The sequence below is a fragment of the Scleropages formosus genome, chromosome 5, assembly GCF_900964775.1.
Source record: "Scleropages formosus chromosome 5, fSclFor1.1, whole genome shotgun sequence".
Taxonomy (NCBI): domain Eukaryota; kingdom Metazoa; phylum Chordata; class Actinopteri; order Osteoglossiformes; family Osteoglossidae; genus Scleropages; species Scleropages formosus.
The window spans coordinates 28,790,723-28,808,822 of NC_041810.1; the positions used below are offsets into that span (position 1 = coordinate 28,790,723).

At 48.3% G+C, this 18,100-nt stretch overlaps 1 protein-coding gene across 1 annotated transcript in view; it reads right to left on the reverse strand.

The window, feature by feature from the left end:
- lrp5 (low density lipoprotein receptor-related protein 5) overlaps nucleotides 1-18,100 on the reverse strand; it is a 48,798-nt gene that overhangs the window by 16,075 nt on the left and 14,623 nt on the right. The window contains exons 6-8 of the mRNA XM_018765628.2: nucleotides 17,410-17,541; nucleotides 13,057-13,453; nucleotides 12,485-12,656 (exon numbers count right to left, since the gene is read on the reverse strand). Coding sequence (XP_018621144.2) covers nucleotides 12,485-12,656; nucleotides 13,057-13,453; nucleotides 17,410-17,541 — 701 coding nt within the window. The remainder of the gene's footprint in view (nucleotides 1-12,484; nucleotides 12,657-13,056; nucleotides 13,454-17,409; nucleotides 17,542-18,100) is intronic.

The window sequence follows — 18,100 nt, forward strand, 5'->3', positions numbered from 1 at the left end:
AAGAGATCATCACTCAGAGCCGTTTGGCTCGCGTTCCCCCCAGCGCAGCCTCCCGCCCCCATCCAGCAGCCTGGGGAACGGTCCCGATCGGGGAATTGCCACGTTGAGCAACAGGTTTCATTTTTCACACTCCCTTCCAGTGGCTGCTTCTGCCAGAGGGGCCAAGTTGGATCCACCACAGTGTGTGTGTGTTGGGTGGCATTGTTAAACATCACATAAACAACTGGGGTTATTTTCATTTTGGAAATAAGAGCTAACGGAAGCGCCGATCGGGCGATTTGTGTGGGGCTCTGAAGGCTGCAGTTCACCATCTGAACCGAAGGACATTTTCCTCAAGTTTTTTCCCCCGGACAAAAACCTTTTTCTAAACTGGACTTGGTCTAAGTTTTTGCTGAACGTGAGAGGGAGCGTGGCATGGGCTGCCTCTGCGCGGACCCTTGAGACAATTCCAGAGGTTTTGCGCGTGCAAAGGACGCGCAGTAGAAATACATTGGCGTTGGAATCCAGCGACACGCTCTTGACTTTGCATCCATGCGGACTGGCGTAAACTCGCGAGCTAATCCAGCTGTGGATTCCGTCCGAAGTCCCAGCAAGTCCTCTGACTTTCAGTTTCGGACAAGGGTTGTACAAGAAATGCCGGCGAAGGAAGCCCTGTATCTCACGCGATAGCTCCAAGTTTTGGGCACTGTTTAAATCGTGGTTCCATCAACCATACGAGGGTCCGCATCCTAGTATGGGGAGGACCAGTCACAGATCAGATTCCCTCTAGGCACCCCTTGGGGTTCTCCTAAAAGGGACACATCTTTACGACAGTGTAGACAGACAATTCACAGATGACTCCAACTGTGTATCTTTTATTAAAAACGTTTCATTGTCGCCCCTTGTATATTTTAACACATCACCAGCTCCTAGCATACCATTTCCACTCTGCCTTACCAACATGGGTGCATCCCATCACTGGCAGCACTGGTTCTTTATTTAGCTGTTTTCATTTGCTGAAAACAAGGTTGCGGCTGCATCGGTGGTTACTTCAGCCAGTTCATTGGAAATTTCCACCATGACTTGTTTGTTCACAATCGTGCCTTGCCGCGTAGGTGCGGGCTTCGGCTCTTTCCCTTCCTTCGCTCTCGAGGCCCCTCGTTTGTTTGGCCAGTGACTTGTAGGGACCTTGACCCCGAAGGTCACCCCTCTGCCCGGCAGCTCTCATGACGGGGCAAATCGCGCGTCGTATAAACAGGAAGGTCCGCGTTGGTTGACGCCGCATTCCGCAGCCACATTTCAAGGTATGCTTCCTTTCCGCATTTAATGAGATTTATTTTTTCTTTCTGGAAATACCAGAACTGGCCTAAGATCAGATCTATCCGGTCAAAACCAGCGAGACCTTTTGCTCAATCGTTCCTCAGACAGGCTGTGCTAAGATTTTACAGTCGTTCGGTTGAACATTGACTTATACTGTTGGCGATTAAATATTTTAAAGTGTTGACAAGACAATATTGCCATTCAGTCTGGAACAGTAATAGTGAGTTGATCCAGGGCACTTTGATATATTGAGCTTCTTGAGGGACTTTTAATTTAAAAACTGCTTTATAGGTGCTTGTATTTTGCTATGAAATATGGAGGGGGGGGGGGGGGGGAATTGAAACTCAAACTTTGCAATATTGAACAAGAGGGCTTTCAAGCAGCTGGTGTATTCTCTTGTAGTCCAGTTCTTTTCAAACTGCAGAGTGCACAGAACCACTGCAGGTTTGCACTGGGCAAACAGAAAAGGGGGATTAAGTTAGAGAAAATCAGAGGAAACCCCAAGTAACGTGTGGGGTTAACGTGGGCGGTCAGAGGTGGTGAGGGAGTTGTCTGGCGGTTCATTGGCAGGAGACGACTTCCTGCGTTACCCTCCACACCCCCCCCCCCCGTAATCCAGGTGTATCCAACGACTCCGTTTGGAGCCATGCTCCCCTCCTCCGTGCTGCCAGGCAGCCTCGCTGTGCAACTCCTGTCCATCATGTGGCGCTGGGGCCAGGTTAAAGCCATCAGCAGCTGCTTGCTGAGAGCGGGCGGGGGGTTAGCAATGGCCTAGGCGTGCTTTTGGTGCTTGCGATGGGGAGCCGAGGTTTGGGGATCGGTCAGCGGCGCACTGAACGTACCAGCTGCTAGCACCAATTATCCCAGAGCCGAGTTCCTGGGACGGAACAAACACGGTAGATACGTCGTAGAGGGCAGGAGCGTCGAAAATAGACTGCTCCAAGCTGACTCCTATTCCAAAAAAATTAAAACACCCCCCTTCTTGGGTGAAGAAACTCAAACTGGAACCAGAAAAAAATTCAATAAATAAAATTGATTTCCTACAGATGTCAGAAGTGAGGTTGACATTTGGGTCAGATCCACATTTTAAATAGAAGAAAGTACTTCATTTTCCTTTTTGCTCAATCTGGGGCTGACCACGTTAAAAAAAAAAAAGCATTCTGATGGCTATTGTATCAGCGTGAGTTGCCGCCACCCCCACTTTTTTTTTTTTTTTTTTACAAAAACGCTTTTCATTTTTATAGTGACAATTAGTCATGGCTGGCTCCAGTGAAAGACGCCAGTAACCTTTTTCTCCATGGTCTTTTTGAGGGAGAAACACACACCCTTTCTAAATGGTGTGAGAACCTTTTTGTCGACTTAGAAAACACAACACAAAAAACGAAATGCAGAAAAAAAAAAAAAAAAAAAGAACCTCATCTGGAATTCGGACATAAGTCAAACTTCCGAAGGCTTCAACGAGAGCCGTAGCGGAGCGGGCTCTTTAGGGCCGTGCATAACAGATGCAATGCAAATGCAGCCCCAGAAGCTTTGTGACATCAGCGTGGTTCCTCTCCTCCAACGGGGATCTGAGCGATGTGCGGCGCAATAAGTTATTAAATCTGTGCTGAGCGAAGAAGAGAACCGCAGCTTTTAAAACTTGGTCTAAAATGGTCAATTGTACAATGACCTGGGGGGGGGACCATTTTTTATGCAGATCACTTTTGATGTAGACGGTCAATGCAGTTAACGATTTACCCAAAATGCCTGTTTTTATGGTAATTGCGTCAATGCTGACAAATGAACCGTTTCAGAACACCCTGTGCTTTGATGCTCATGGCTTCACCGAAGTGTCCGTCAGCCCTAATAAACCGGCCTTGGTTTGGATTTTATTTATTAGCCACGCTCAGAGCAGGGCCAGCCTACTAACAGCTTTGAGCATTTTGTCCTCCTGCCTTTGTGGTGAGCCATGAGGTATTCTGACAAATCATACAAGAGCACTTATTAGCTGAGTTTATAGCTGAATTCACAAGATTCAAACATTCCTGCCAGAAAGCATAAACAAAGGGAAATTTAAAAGGTTGAGGTGAAAAATTAAATTTCGCTCGGGGGCAGACTAAGGGTATGATCACAGTTACTAATTTAAACTGTTATTTAGCTGAGGTCTTTCGCCATGACGACTTACAGCGTTCAGTTTGCACCCTAAGACACTTACAATCATTTACTGTATAAAGCCGGAGAGTATTTAATGAAGAAATTAACGGCAAGCACCTTGATCAAGGGTACGATAGCATGAGCAAGGTGTCAGTTCCGAGCACTATGCCAAACGTTTCCCCTAGAGATGGTGCAGAAAAAGCAGAGGCTTTTAAGCAGAGGCGGTCCTGGAGGAGCTGTGCCGGGCGGCATGTATTTCCATCACGGTGGGATTTTGTAGTCCGAAGGAGGTGCGGCAACACTGACAGCAAGGTGGAGGACAGAGTGAAGAGGAGACTACGAGTGACATTGCCAAGTCAGAAGGAATAATGGTGGCCCCAACATTCTGAGTAGACCCTCAAGTAAGTCTCCTAACCCATGAGGAATCCTTAGACAAGGCATGAGAGGGGCAAAGAAACAAGTGGAAGGTATGGATTTAACTGCAGCTCAGTAATTTGTACCTTGCCTTTGGTAACATGGCCCAGCTATGTTCTCCAGTGCCACTCGGGAACCGTGACTGGCTGTAATTTACAAGCAAAGTAATTAAAAGCAAAACAGCGGCGGACAATCAACATCCCGTCAGAGGTTCTAAATTACGAGCATCACGATTAGAGTGCTCCCTCCAGATGGGAGAAAATATACTGCTGGCTATAAAGTCTACCTCGCTGCAACATCCAAAAAAAAGCACAGATCCATAGCGGAGACGAATATGGTGTTTCTATCAGGAGCCGCACGCTGTGGCTCGAGGTTTTGGGGCTGGTGAGGTAAGCAGGAGCCAGCTCCCTGTCCAATCCCAATCCAGCGGGAGAGCAGCAAACCTCGACAAGAGCTTATAAAACGGAGGCGAATGCTCCTCAGTGGCCTTGGCAGCAACAGAGGAGGCAGTGCCAAGAGGCAACGGTGTTCATGTGTCGTCAGACAGCTCGCAGGCAAGACACGGCGCTCACGGCGTCCAAGACGTGCTGCTGACTAACAGACCGTTTCTAACAAACAGTTGTGTCATCTAAAGGACATCCTACAGCCAGCGAGCGCCTTCGCGGCAAAGCCATCCAGCACACATGGAACACATTGCGAGCAGACAGCTCGACATCCGTGCCGGGGATTCCTCACCACAACACTGTTGCGAAAGGGGAAGGGGGTTGCATCGAGACAATCGTGTCAATAAACCACAGATTTGTCCAGAACAGAAGCTGGAAGCTCGCGACCCGCCCCACTCCGCTGGCGGGAGCGGACGAGGGGAACTCCCGTGGGAAGTACTGTAGCCTTCGGGGATGGGGTAGCTCCTGCGGTCCCTCGTAGCTCCGGTCACCCGTTCTAGTTGCAGACGCTTGGAGAAGCGCTGCCGCCTCGGGGCCGAGCTGGTGCGCGTTTAGAAGTCGGGTTCCTGCACAATGCGCGGATGCCACAGCCAACGTAAACACACGCTGGAGAGAGACTAACGTTTTCCTGGAAAACCAGCTAGGCGCATGACGGCGTTTTAATGCGGCAACAAGATTTTATGCTTAGCAAAGGCATAACGTGGCGCGCAGCCGTCGGCTGCTCGCAACAGCGTTCCCTCACGCACACCGGTTGTTCCTTTGTCTTGAAAGAGTGCGGGTCTTTTTCCCCCTCTCTCCATCCAAGTCAAGGTTCTTGGTGTGCTCAAAGCAGAGGAAAGGAACTTGCGTGAGCGTAAAGTAAATCGAGTAAGTAATGCACAAGACCGTCTATGGACACAGATGATCGACGGGGTCAAAAGTGGACAAATTTTATGGTTTCCTCAAGGTGACCACAGCCATGCCATCGCTTCTTCTGACAGGGTGGCATTTGTCTGCGTTCCCGTGACTTTGCTCCTCGAAAGCAAAGCTCAGAAGAGTAACACATAGCTTTAACACCGCTGTGATTGAGTTCTGTGGCAACACATACGCCTCTATCGAAATAGTAACCCCAAACCTTCTTTATAGACAAGGGTCTGTCCTCAGCTTAAACATGCTCAATATACATTTTTCTTTTTTTGCCCAGTGAGTAACAACCTACAGAATGAGCAGAAAAGTGGATGGTGGTATGCTGGGCACTCATGGTGGAAAATATTGCGAAAGTCAGGTGTCCCCTATTCCCTCACGGCACCTTGGACGGAAACCTGAGGTGATCCATACACCCCGTGAGCCTCCATGCCTCGATGCCTCGAAGCCTGGCACATGAACGTCAAAGCCCCGAGGGAATAGGTGAACTGCTCCAGCGACAGCAACAAATAGTGTTACCAAGCAATTTGCTAATGGGCTGTTTGAACTTGGTTACTATTGACTTTTTGTTTTTAAATCCTGGCTCTTAACTAGCCTTCCCTGAGCAAGTGAGGGTAATTATGAGCAGCAGCATATTTAGAAAAGAAAAACTTGCTCATTTTCATGCGATTTGACTCAGGGGAAGCTGTGCCTAGCCCTGCTCTCCAGACACAACAGAGGAACCGACATGCAGTAAAAGGGGATCTTACCCATCTACAGTGCTACTACTGCTCGTGCTACTTTTCTCCTGGTACTCTACTACATATCGCAAGGATAGTTTCCTTTTTCTTTGCCTTTTAATAAACGCGGAGACTTTCACGGCTGCAGCGAGACATGAACACGACATTTCCATGGAGCCAAGGCCGCCAGAGAGCTTGTTCTGTTCTTCGCTGTTTAACTCCTAATCCCATGAATGTTATGAAGACTTGGAGTGCTGGTGGGTGGTTGGATTTCACAACAAATTCCATCATTAGGAGATTTTTATCTCATGTGGACTCCTTATCTGTGGCATCGCCCTTGACTGTCTGCTGCCTCGAGGCCGGGATGGGCAGCGCAGCTAACTGAGGCCATCCTGTTCATCCCATGGAGGTCCACGCTGATCCATAGGTCCTGATTTTGACTTCCAGAGTGCCAGGACAGACCGTTCTAAAAGGTTCTCACAAATAAGCTTCCTGTGGCAATCCAGGGCCAAGGGCCAGCTTCCAGCTGCTGTCATTAGCATCGCCGCTGCATCCAGAAGGATCCTGTAGGAAAATCCCCCACAAATCAGCTTTCACGGCTTAGACTGGCGGCGGCAACATTGCCAGGCAGCCCCAGTGACTAAGGCAAGGACTTCGTGGCAAGGCCTTGTTTCGCCAGCGTTTGGCAACGCACCATCTTCTCGTGTGTGGCTCACTGACACCGTTCCAGAACTGTAGCCCAGTGAGTCTGCTGAATGTGGATTACAAAATCAGATCCATTACAACTCCGTTCTGACAAAATGAATCATCACTGCAATTAATGGGGGGAAGAAAAAAAATAGCTTCTGGAACAAATGATAGAAAACAGTACAAAATCGAAGACTTGGACTTGTGCTTAACTGCTATACTGGACACACTTCAAAACCGGTCCGTGAAAACCTGATATGCCAATTCCTCACAACTAGCAGATGATTAAAGCACGCTTTGCTCGTGTCTGTCATGGCCCTGTGCTGGCTTCGCTAGGACGCGTATCTCTGCGGGGCGCTTCTCAGGACTTCTAACGCATGGCGAAGAAAGGCTTCTCGCCAGGCAAGAGAGGAATATTTTGAACTAAAGATGGATCTGCTTTTTTTTCCCCGTTCCTTGAAATGAAGAGAACATCGCAGCGATTCAACAGAAGAAAGATGTCAGGGATTAAATGCCCAGTTTCAGGCAGCAGATGGCTGTGTACAGAAAGCTTGACAATGACCCCCCATCAACACACACACACACACACACACACACACACACACACACACACACACACACACACACACACACACACACACTTGCTCGCTCTCTCTCACTACTTTAAAAGGAACATCTTGTCTTCTGTTCCGAATTCCGTCGTTTGCAGGGTTACCCGGTTGCTAATACATGCAGATCTGCTGGACACATATGGAGGCCAATCAAGGGAAACAAAACACTCTGCTGCAGCCGAATCTGCATAATTGTACAACAAAGGGGGATTTTCTGCATTACAAACGGGACATCAGTCAAAAGACTTATCTTAAGCAACTCTATGCAGAGGCGAAAGGGGTTTTGGGGAGGGGTTGAGGGGCTCTGCCGGTAACATCAGAGACATCGCGGTGGGGGGGAAACAGGGGGAATCTGATTCCTGACAAAAAAGGACACACACACTCGCGCACAAAAACAGGAGCATGCAAGACTGAAATAAAAGCTCACAATTCCCGTACTGTTTAAGAAAAACCTTCCAATCGGAGGGCCAATAATTTAGCCTTCTTTCAGAACTACGGACCCAAAAGATGAAAGGGGACGATTCCTGGAAGAGGTTCAAAACCCAGCCTTGAGCGGCACATGGAAAGGAGGAAAGCACTGCGGCCTGCAATCAAACTCCTTCACTTACCGACGGGGGGAGAAGAAAAAAAAAAAAAAAAAAAAAACCCGAAAGCAAAGTTCTGGCTTACATTCACACACTCTCTCTCGCTCACTCTCTCACATACACAAACACGGAGAGAGCCGAGTAGCGGCGCAATACGTAAAGCAAAGAGGTCCATTCCAATGGGAGAAAACATGATCCGTCACACGTATTACGGGGAAGGGCCATGGGTTGCACCCCAAAAGGCATCTCACTTTTTGAACTGGGATACAAACATTTTCTGAAGCTGTCCTGTCTTCAGCCTTTACAACTCTTACCTATGGAGAGAGAAACTGAGAGGAAGGCTACAAAGCTTCCAGACGTCTATTTATAACCATTCAGGCAGTGAACAGGCACATTCCAAATGCCAGAAGGCACTTTCAGAAGCTCTTGTTCAGGGCCTGCTGTTGGTTTCATCTTGGGGAAAAAAGCCTGGCTGCTAGTTTGCCCTCCCTGCCCAAAAAAGATAAACAGTAACATGTACACAGTTCTTTATGCAAGGAAAAAACAGTGCTGGACTGTTAATGGGCACGGAAAAAAAATTAAAGGGAAAAGGCAAAAACAGAAAGCTTCATTACTTCCGATCTTTAATGAGGAACCACTAATGGTGCTAAAATGGCGGGATTTCAGCCCATTAGCACTTCAAGCCGCTTTCCCTTTCAGTGCTAAGTGGACCTGTGGATAAAAGAACCAGCTCCATTAGGAGGTTCTGAAGGGCCCTTGTGAGGAGAGGCTCTGGAAATGAGGCAGCTGCTGGGGTGTGCATCTGGAATAGGGACAAGGACCCCACCCCTGCTGCAACTCCCTTGCAAAGTCTCCCGCCGATCCCTGCGGCAGCCCTCCCCTTCAGAGTACACAGAGACGTGGTGGAACGCAAGGTTGAGAAAGAATGGACCCCACCGAGCAACGAGGTCCTCAGGCTTCCAGCACCCAGCATCATAGCCAAACCCAATTCTCCATTTACTCACTGTTTTTCAGCAAAACTTACATTAAAACTTACAGCTAAACTTACAGGAACTTTCAGCATCTAGACCACCCAGTGGAGCCCTACTAGGCCTTAAAAGAATAAAATTTGAGTTGCCTCAACCACAAAGATGCCAACACTGATGGACAATATAGCATTGCAATGCTGTGAAGAACACACTTTTACCAAGATGTTAGTATTTTGAAGGCAAAGGACAATGACTTGCCAAAAAGACACCTGTTGTTGGAAAAGTCTTAACAAAAACTGCTTTAGTTAATATTCATCAGTCTATACTTCCAGCATAGCTCAAGTCGCTAAAGAACATTCTCTGTGCATAGCCAGAGCCACAAGGCTGAGACAGCAGTTCAAACCTGTACCGTCGTCCAATGGTTTTGGAACTGTGGGTTTTAACTGCAGAACAAATTGGTTTTGTTCTGCTGGGGAGGTTGGGATAATAGGCTGAAATCAGCCCTTGGGCACTCAATGCAAGCAGGTTGCCGAATCCTTGGGTTGATGGATGCGTCTTCAACCAAATCAGTGCTTAGCCCTCCCTTGACTGGCTCAGAGAAAAGAAGGTAGAACTTGTTGGGATGTCGACTGGAGGAGCACTTATCAGCTGTCTTCGTGGATGTCATGTCCAAACCTGATGCAAATTCAATTTGGAGAAATCCAGGATGTGTAGAACTCCGCCACGGACGGTCCCAAGCCCAGCTGAGAAAGTAGGAGGGTTGCGCGTGGGGCTAGCTACTCCACACCATAAAAACCTTGCCAGCTACAGAAACCCCAACAAGAAAACTTCATGACACCTCAGCTCTAAGGGACGCCTGGAGAACTCTTGTTGGCAGCTTATGCCCCAGGAGGGGTGGAAGGTATAAGAAGAAGAGGGTATGTAGGGATTCAGGCTCATAAAGCTTTGTAAACTCAACTTCTTCTAAAAGTGTAAAAATATAAACTATATTATTCTACAATTACATGCTATATTTATTTAAAACGTCATCATGCAATACCTACATGTATTTGGTTACGATATACATACATATTAATTGCTGAACCGCATTTACATACTTGCCTCCGAGCGATAAAGAAAATTGGTTGATGCTCCAAAGATTGACATGGTACAAACAGATTACGAGTCTGACGCATCGACTCCACAAAAGCGCTCTTTTTTACATCTTCGTTTGCCGCCGATCACTTCCTCCTGGGTGCCCGAGGACACCGTCAACCACTCAGGAACGCTCCACCCCCAAGACACTGAAAACTGCTTCAGACACGAGGGAAAAAACACATTTCCTTGCCTGCAGCTGCACGAGGCTCCGCCAGGAATGCCAGCAGATATTCCCGCACGGGAGGGGAGTCAACAAGAAGGTAGCAGGGGTGGGAGGAGGGTATGAAACTGCAAACGGACAGGAGCTCAATGTCTCGGTGGGTGCCCCCCTAATCCCTTTCAGGCTTGCTCCATGCACCCGGCCTTCACGTCTGCCCCTATTAATAAAAATCAACACGTTGCCTTGGTCCCGTCAAAATACGAAAAGCAAAAGAAAAATACCACCTCTGCCCAGAAAATGAGTTCTGCAGTGTGGACGTATCAAAACGAGTGGTCTCAAGTACAGAATATCACCTGAGCGACTCTTCCTAAACACCTTCTGTCCTGCCCCTGCCCTGTTCCCCACCATTCCTCCAACCCTCCTCGTGGCCCCCTTCACCCTCCAGACAATGCTTGGACAGTTAATGTTTTTCGAGGCGGCGAACAATGCTCCTGCAGGGTGCCAAGCGCTCAGGGAAGGCCCAGCAGACGGCTGTCACGCAAGGCTTGACGGGCCCTGCCAAATGGCTCCCCCTGCAAGGCGCAGCTCTGTAGCCCTGACTGGCCCCTTTGTGCTACAGCAGAACAGACAGAATGGGCGGGAGGGGCGCAGATTGGTCTGCCGCCTTCGATAGCCGCCCGCATCCCCTCTTCCCTCTTGCTCCCTTGTATCTTGAAGGGAACGACCGGGTTAAACCTGACACAACTCAACACACAGCTTGATAAACAAGAATTTGGCTTCATGCAAATTATTCGCCCTATATTAAAAACACGCCGGGATGTGTGCTTTGGGGGATATTTTTTTCCGCACTTCAGGAGAAAGAGCCTTCAACATCTGCAGAATCTCTCATCAGATTCAGAAATAAATCAAATGTTTTAAAAAAAAAAAAAATCTTTTGCGAGTTGCTGATGTCACTGAGAGCACAGTGAAAATGATTCAAATGAATTTCCCTTAGGACAAGAAAAATGTGAACAGATTTTCACCCCACGCGAGTTGTGAACTTGCATCTCGGAAAGAATCTTGCAGCAGAATACTGGTCAGGAGCAAACAACAGTTGGACAAGCAGAGGACAGCACCAGTTGCAGCCATCCTAGGAAATGGACTAGGAGAGGATCCCAGAGCGCACATCTCAGCAGGTTTCTACTCCATGGCGGGAAAGGGTTAAGGCGCAGCTGTGATGGTTTGCACGACAGGCCCCTTGGAGCACATGGCTGAGTGAAATATGGCTGTCTCGGCACTGGGACAGGAGGAGACATGTTCCCACAAGCTGCGCTGTGCATTATGCAATGCAGAAATCATGAGGACAAACGCTCGCTCGCTCGCTGGAAGGAGGACTGCTCGCTGCAGCCGGATCTTGGGTTGGAGAGCCACCGGAACTTTGCCTTCAACACAACACATGCACCAGACAAGTGGATGTATGGTATTAACTCCAAGAAAATGGGAACGGAAGGAACCCATGTCAAAGAGTTTCACGTTCCACCTCCTGGCTGTAATACCCTTGAGCAAAGTATGCGGGACAGCCGGTAGCGTAGTGGTTAGAGCGATTGCCTTTGGATCCAAAAGTCGCACATTCGATCCCCACCTCCAGCTGTAGTACCCTTGAGCAAGGTACTTGTCCTTAATTGCTCCGGTAAAAAAAAAAACCCCAGCTGTATAAATGGGTAAATAATTGTAAGTGGATTAACACTGTAAGTCGCTTCGGAGGAAAGGAGTCAGCATGAATAAATGTAAATGCATGCATCTTAAAATTGCGCCAGTAGAAATTGCCCAGCTGTGTAAATGGGTTATTCACTGTGAATGGCTTAACGAAAAGCCACTTAAGAGAAAAGAGCAGCTAGGCTTCTGCAAGTCGGGAAAACCGATAACCTTCCTGAAAACCGACAGACCAAATTCCACTTCTGATAGTGAATCTGCATTGCACAACCAGTTTTGACATTCCTCCGAATGAACCATACGGTCAATGGTCAGATAAACCACGGGTTCTTGACTTCTCTTATCTAGAAATGCGTCCTGGAGCGATGGTGAGAAGACAACCGAAAGGAACGGGGCAGAGAAATCTGCACCAGCTGTTCCCATTGGGGTCTTTGATTAAATAAGGTACGTTATGAATTAAAACACAAATACTAATAAAATACTTCCTGAGGGTCTTCGGAGATAAAGTGGGTGATTCTGCAGGAAAGCATGAACTAAGCAAGAAGCTCAAAGCTAAAACACGAAGGATAAATAACCCATTTCCTCCAGTTAGGAAAAATAGGAAATAAACAGAACACTCTCAACTTTTCTGCCCCGCCCACCTTCCGGCTCCACCCACTTTTTTGCCCCACCCACTTTTTTGCCCCACCCACCAGCCACCCTTATACATAGCTGCCATGCAGTGCTTTTGTTACCTCAATCTTGTCCGTCTTGGCGTCCCCCCAGTACAGCTTGCCAGCCATGTGGTCGAGGGCCAGGCCGTTGGGCCATCCCAGCGAGGAGTTCAGCATGATGACGCGTTCGCTACCATCCAGGTTGGCGCGCTCAATCTTGGGCTTCTCTCCCCAGTCTGTCCAGTACATGTAGCTGGGGGACACAGCATCCAGAGCACAGCTCAGTTCTCGCTCTCTCAACGCACGGAACAACCAAGTCTGACAAGGAGCTCAGGAATGAAGGTGCGACCGCAGTGAGCAAAAGATCCTTCTTGTGTGGCCTTAGCCACAGGATGGTTGACAAGGAAACTGGGCACACCTTTATTATGAAGTGCCCATTAAAATACTGAGCAAACTAAGAAAAAATGAAAGCGAACCTATGGCAATCAGGTAACGTACTCTCAAAAGCAAAGTGTTTTTAATAGTAGAATCTTGTCTTTAAATTGGTAAAACTGCATTTTTTAAATTAAAGCAAGACGCTAACACTTAACAGAGTTGACGTTGCAAACACAGTGAAGCACGTTGCTGTGTTTTCCACCGCTTCAACAACCTACCCCCCAATAGGATCCAGCACAATAGCGCGAGGCTCGTCCAGATTCTCCGAGATCAGAATTCGGCGGGAAGTGCCATTGAGCCGTGTGACCTCGATGCGGTCGGTCCCGGTGTCGGTCCAGTACAGGTTGCGGGCGACCCAGTCGACGGCGATGCCGTCCGGGTGGTTGATCTCCGTGGTGACGAGCGTCTGGGCCTCGCTGCCATCGATGCGAGCGCGCCGGATGGCCTTCACCTCATCGTCTGTCCAATACACGTGCCCATCCACAGGGTCGTAGTCGATGGCGATGGCGTGCCGGATGTCGTCCACCTGCAGAACAATGTCCGTGAAGTCCGGCAGGTCCAAGGAGATGCGCCGCAGGTCGGTCCGCCGAGCAAGCAGCAGAACTTCTTCAGCCCCTGGGTTTAGAAGTCAGCACAGAGTTTTAGCAAAACGGGAAACTTTTCAACAACCTTCATTTATTTAGCCGATGCCTTTGTCCAAGACAACGGAAAATTTTGGTAGTACACTAATCTACTTAATGATTAACCTGTTTATACAGCCTGGGAATTTTTACTATAGCAAGTTCAAACTGGAGACCTTCAGACTGCAAGATGACAACTCAAACTGCTACACCGCCCTCTTCTCCAAAACCGACCCCAAACGGGGATACTTTACACCAATAAAATACGTAAATACACAGCCAAAAGTTAATCTACACCACGAACATTAGAGTCCTCGATGTCTTTTTGACTGCCCGGACGGTTTGCGGCACCAAGTCGCTGCAAGAGCTCAAGATGACGCACAGATGAGCAGGGCTGCATTCCACATGTCGGATTTCCACACTCATTATCAGCTCTGTGATCAGCTGTGTGTCGGGACACATCCTTAAATCGTGCACTGCCCAAACAGATTCTTTTAAACAGTGGCTACATGTCCAATTTCTACGTTCTGCCATTTCCTCAGAGGAAGGTAATTAAGCTCAACTTTTCCTTCCCGCCCCTCCCAATTCAATCTCCCATTTTAGCCATTTACGCTTCGGCGATTAAGGCAGCAGCTACAGTGGAGCCCAATCAGAAGTGACAGAGGGGAAAACGGTCTGCCTCTGCACCTCGGAGGACGACGCGCCTTTTGTTTCCTAATCTTGCCCTCGGCCCACTTCACATCTGATGGGTGACAAGACGTCTACCCCCCTCCCAAACCACAACAAATGCCTTCAATTTACTCACCCAAGCTAAACAAATGAGGAGCCAGAACGCTTGCCTTGCTCGTTGTAATCCCCCCACGTACATATTCCCCCTACATTTCTCTAACTAATCGTAGGGGGGGGGGCGATACAATAGGGCATTGTCTTACATTGAGTTTAGTTGTCAACACAGCGGGAAGCCTGCTTAAGCCTATAGTCGCTCTGAATATATCCATTTAGTCTGTGGCCCCGCTTTCCGCCGCGCTTACGAGCGGCAAACATCTCCATGTTGCTCTCGTGGCTGAGGAATGAAGGTCAGAAGAATGGTATCCTTTGTCCTCTGTCCTGGGAACACGCCTGCAAATTCTAAGACTTACAAACTGGAATGGAGTTCCACAGTGTACTGCAAGAGGACAGCCTTTACGGGGGGGATTAACAAATGATCCGTAAGAGAATGGGCTGGTATGACCAGGACAACGGTCAACTCTTTATGTCTGCGCAACCCAAAGAACCAGGAAAGGTCTGCGACTGGAGAAACGAACCTGGATCTGGGATCACGTTCGATCCCTCGCTCATCGGCCGGCAGCCACGGGACAGCAGACACATGCACAAAAAAGAAAATCCAAAGAAAATCCAACAAGACACTCAATAGCTGTCCTTACAAACCCCAACAAAATACACAGCCCATAAATCCCAGGGAGGGAGAGGACAGCGTTTAAATCAGCCTCATTGCTACCTTTTTACACACAAACGAAGCCAGTGGGGGTCTCGACCCCATACATCATACACCCGTGACTGGCCTGCTTAAGAAAACACCCGAGGAAACAGGAATGTAAACACACCAGGGAGAGTCGAATGAGCAACTCGACTGAACAGGCCTCATGTGGCTCGGACCGTTTCCATTAAACACACAAACTGAAGCTGGCAAAGGTATCGGCAGCTTCCGGAACAATCCGGCCACCTCGGGGAAGGAGTCCAAAGACAGGCGACAAAAGAGGTTCCTGCGCACGAGCCTCAGTGATCACCTGTGTATGCTGGGGGTCCAGACAAGACCCCCCTAGGACATGTAACTAACGAGATTTTTATTCTTCTGATTTTAATGACATTTTTATTCTTATGATTATTTGTGGTTTATGTTATATAATGAGGGTGCGGTGGCGCAGCAGGTTTGGCCTGTGCCTGCTCTCTGGTGGGTCTGCGGTTCGAGTCCCGCTTGGGGTGCCTTGCGATGGACTGGCATCCCGTCCTGGGGGTGTCCCCTCCTCCTCCAGGCTTGCGCCCTGTGGTGCCGGGTTAGGCTTCGGCTCACCGCGACCCCACTTGGGACAAGCGGTTTCAGTCGACGTATGTGTGTGTGTGTTATATAATGAGACAGTGTTTGGGGATTGTCCTTCAAAATGAACTTGTAATTCATTATCTTTGTTTGAGCCATTAATTGAACGAACGAGAAACACAGAACCACCTCAAAATAAAAACCGTTTTTCTATAATCTACACGTGTCCAGTTGTAATTTATTATTACAGTAACCTTTGTTTAGCTGACTTACAGTGCTAGGTTTGTAAGCTGCTTACAATGATTTACACATTTTTGCAGCAATTCATGGCACTCAAGGGTACTGCAATAAATGCAAGGTGTTACCTGTAACGGTAGAAAGAGGCCTATAAAGATGTCCATCTCTGCCTCAATAAATCTCAGTTTAGTGTGTTTAATGTGATTTGAACAACGCAGATTATTCCATTAACATCTCGATGAAGACAACTTCATTAATGACTCAGCTGGAACACAAACCAGCAGAAGCAAGGGCCAGAACTGGCAACCAGGGGCCTAACTCTAATTACCCTGGCTGGTGTATCCTGGGGGGGTTAATATGTTCCATTGCCTCACACAGAAAGGCAAGCTTAGGCAAGATTTATCCCCAGCCTGGTGCTGAACCTGGCTCCTGCTACAACAAACACAGGCGTTGCATTATTTCAGCTCAAATCTTAAACGACTCATGCTGGAAACTTGGAGCTGGCGCAGGGAGGGGGATTTTATTTAGCTGGTGCTCCCTGTGAGCCAAAGCACAATGTGCTAACTGTGCACCTGAATGGACAAAGTGTGGCTGGACACACAAGTGGGCTTTTTTTTTTTTCCCCCTCGAAAAGTGGGCACTCAAAAGGGGAAGCCTCTCTACACGTGCGCGCGCACGCACACACACACACACCTAGAAAAATGCACCGCAAACCACACGGAGGAACCGATGCAGGGACGTTCACATGAAACAGACTTCCTCTTGTAATTGGATTTGCAGAGAAAACAAACACTGACCACAACAGCGAATAAACAAAATGTGCACAAGGAAGCACCCGCTGGTTTCTGGAGAAGTGACTTGGCTATGTGGGAGGCGGGGTGGGCGGTGGAAGACAGGGGTGGGACTGGGGAGCACCTTCTGCCGGGGATTAGCCCTCCGTCACGGCCTTTCGGTTACGACTCCCGGCCGTCATCTGGTTGGGGAGCAAAACTACGGCACGGCTCTACCCTCAAACATTTCAGCCAGAACAGTTCGGCAGGAACTCAAAAACACATCACAACTTCATCGTGTGCTTTATTAGTGCGGATGTCATAATGCAATTAGTGCGAAGACATCAAAATTTCTCCCAATGCCTATTTTAAGAATTGGAACAATATTTTGCGGAACACTTACAGTTTGTGTTCCAGCTCACATTAGGTTTAGTGACTAGTGTTTCCTGTCTGTCAGTATCGCCGTTCAGCTGTTGGTTCTGAGAAAATCAGACCCACCGCGGGAATGCTGCTAAGCCCCCCCAGACGGAGCCGTCCCTGAGTACAAACCGCAGCTAACCTCCGTCTGGACCAGCAAGGCGTGGAGCTCCATGTCTGAGGAGCACATCTCGGGCCACCCCGAAGCATCCCACACATTTCTGGTCGTGACTACTATGGGTGCCCTGCAGTCACTTTCATCCTGCACTCCTTTTTACCTGCTAATTCAGCTGGATATTTAACTGAAGCAGATCAAGTTAAGTATCTTTCTCTGAAGTTTAATAAGACTGGCAAAAAAAAAAAGAAGAAAAAAACAGGCTACCAACCACCACATCTCCTGCTGGCCTTCTGAAAATCCCCACAAAACACATTGGGAGAAAAAGAACAGACCATGGAGGGAGGCCCTGGGGTACACCTAAAAGAAGGTCTTACCTGGATGACAGGTCTTCCCATCGTCCTGGAGCCGGACTCCAGTGGGGCACGCGCAGCTATGAAAGGGCTCCACAGGTGACAGCAGACACAGGTGAGAACAGCCGCCGTTGCTCTCGGCACAAGGGGTGTGAACTGCGGGGGCGACAAAATGAACAGGGTTACCCCTCCAACGGGGTGGGTGGTCTCCTAACAACCACAGCCGCTCTCACAGCACTAATAATATACATTTAAACACCACGATGAGATCAAATTCCAAATTTAAAATGGAAACTCAACATGGGGAAGAAATGGGACTACGGCCACACATATTTGGAGCTGACTCGGTTCCGTGAATTCTAGGAAGAAATTAAAATAAAAATAATTTTGGAGACCACACCGAATCCAGACGCTGTTTGAAGGAGGGCAAAGCCTCAGGTGTTTGATTGTTTTCACCAAGCAAACTTTTTTCTCAAATGGCAGCCTGCACTCTTGTTACGTTAACGTTGTACAATTTCGATGTAGCAAAATGCCAAAGAGTTTTTGCGGGTGTCCTAGGGGATCCTGGGCAAATTCGGTCTCAGTCGACGCAACGGCAGATTTAAGAGGAAAAAAAAAAATTAATATTATCAATAATAAAAAGATGTGCTGGAGGACTTAACTCTTTCCCAGGTCAGAGGAGTTCAGGAGAAAGGATATCTGCAGATACCACAAT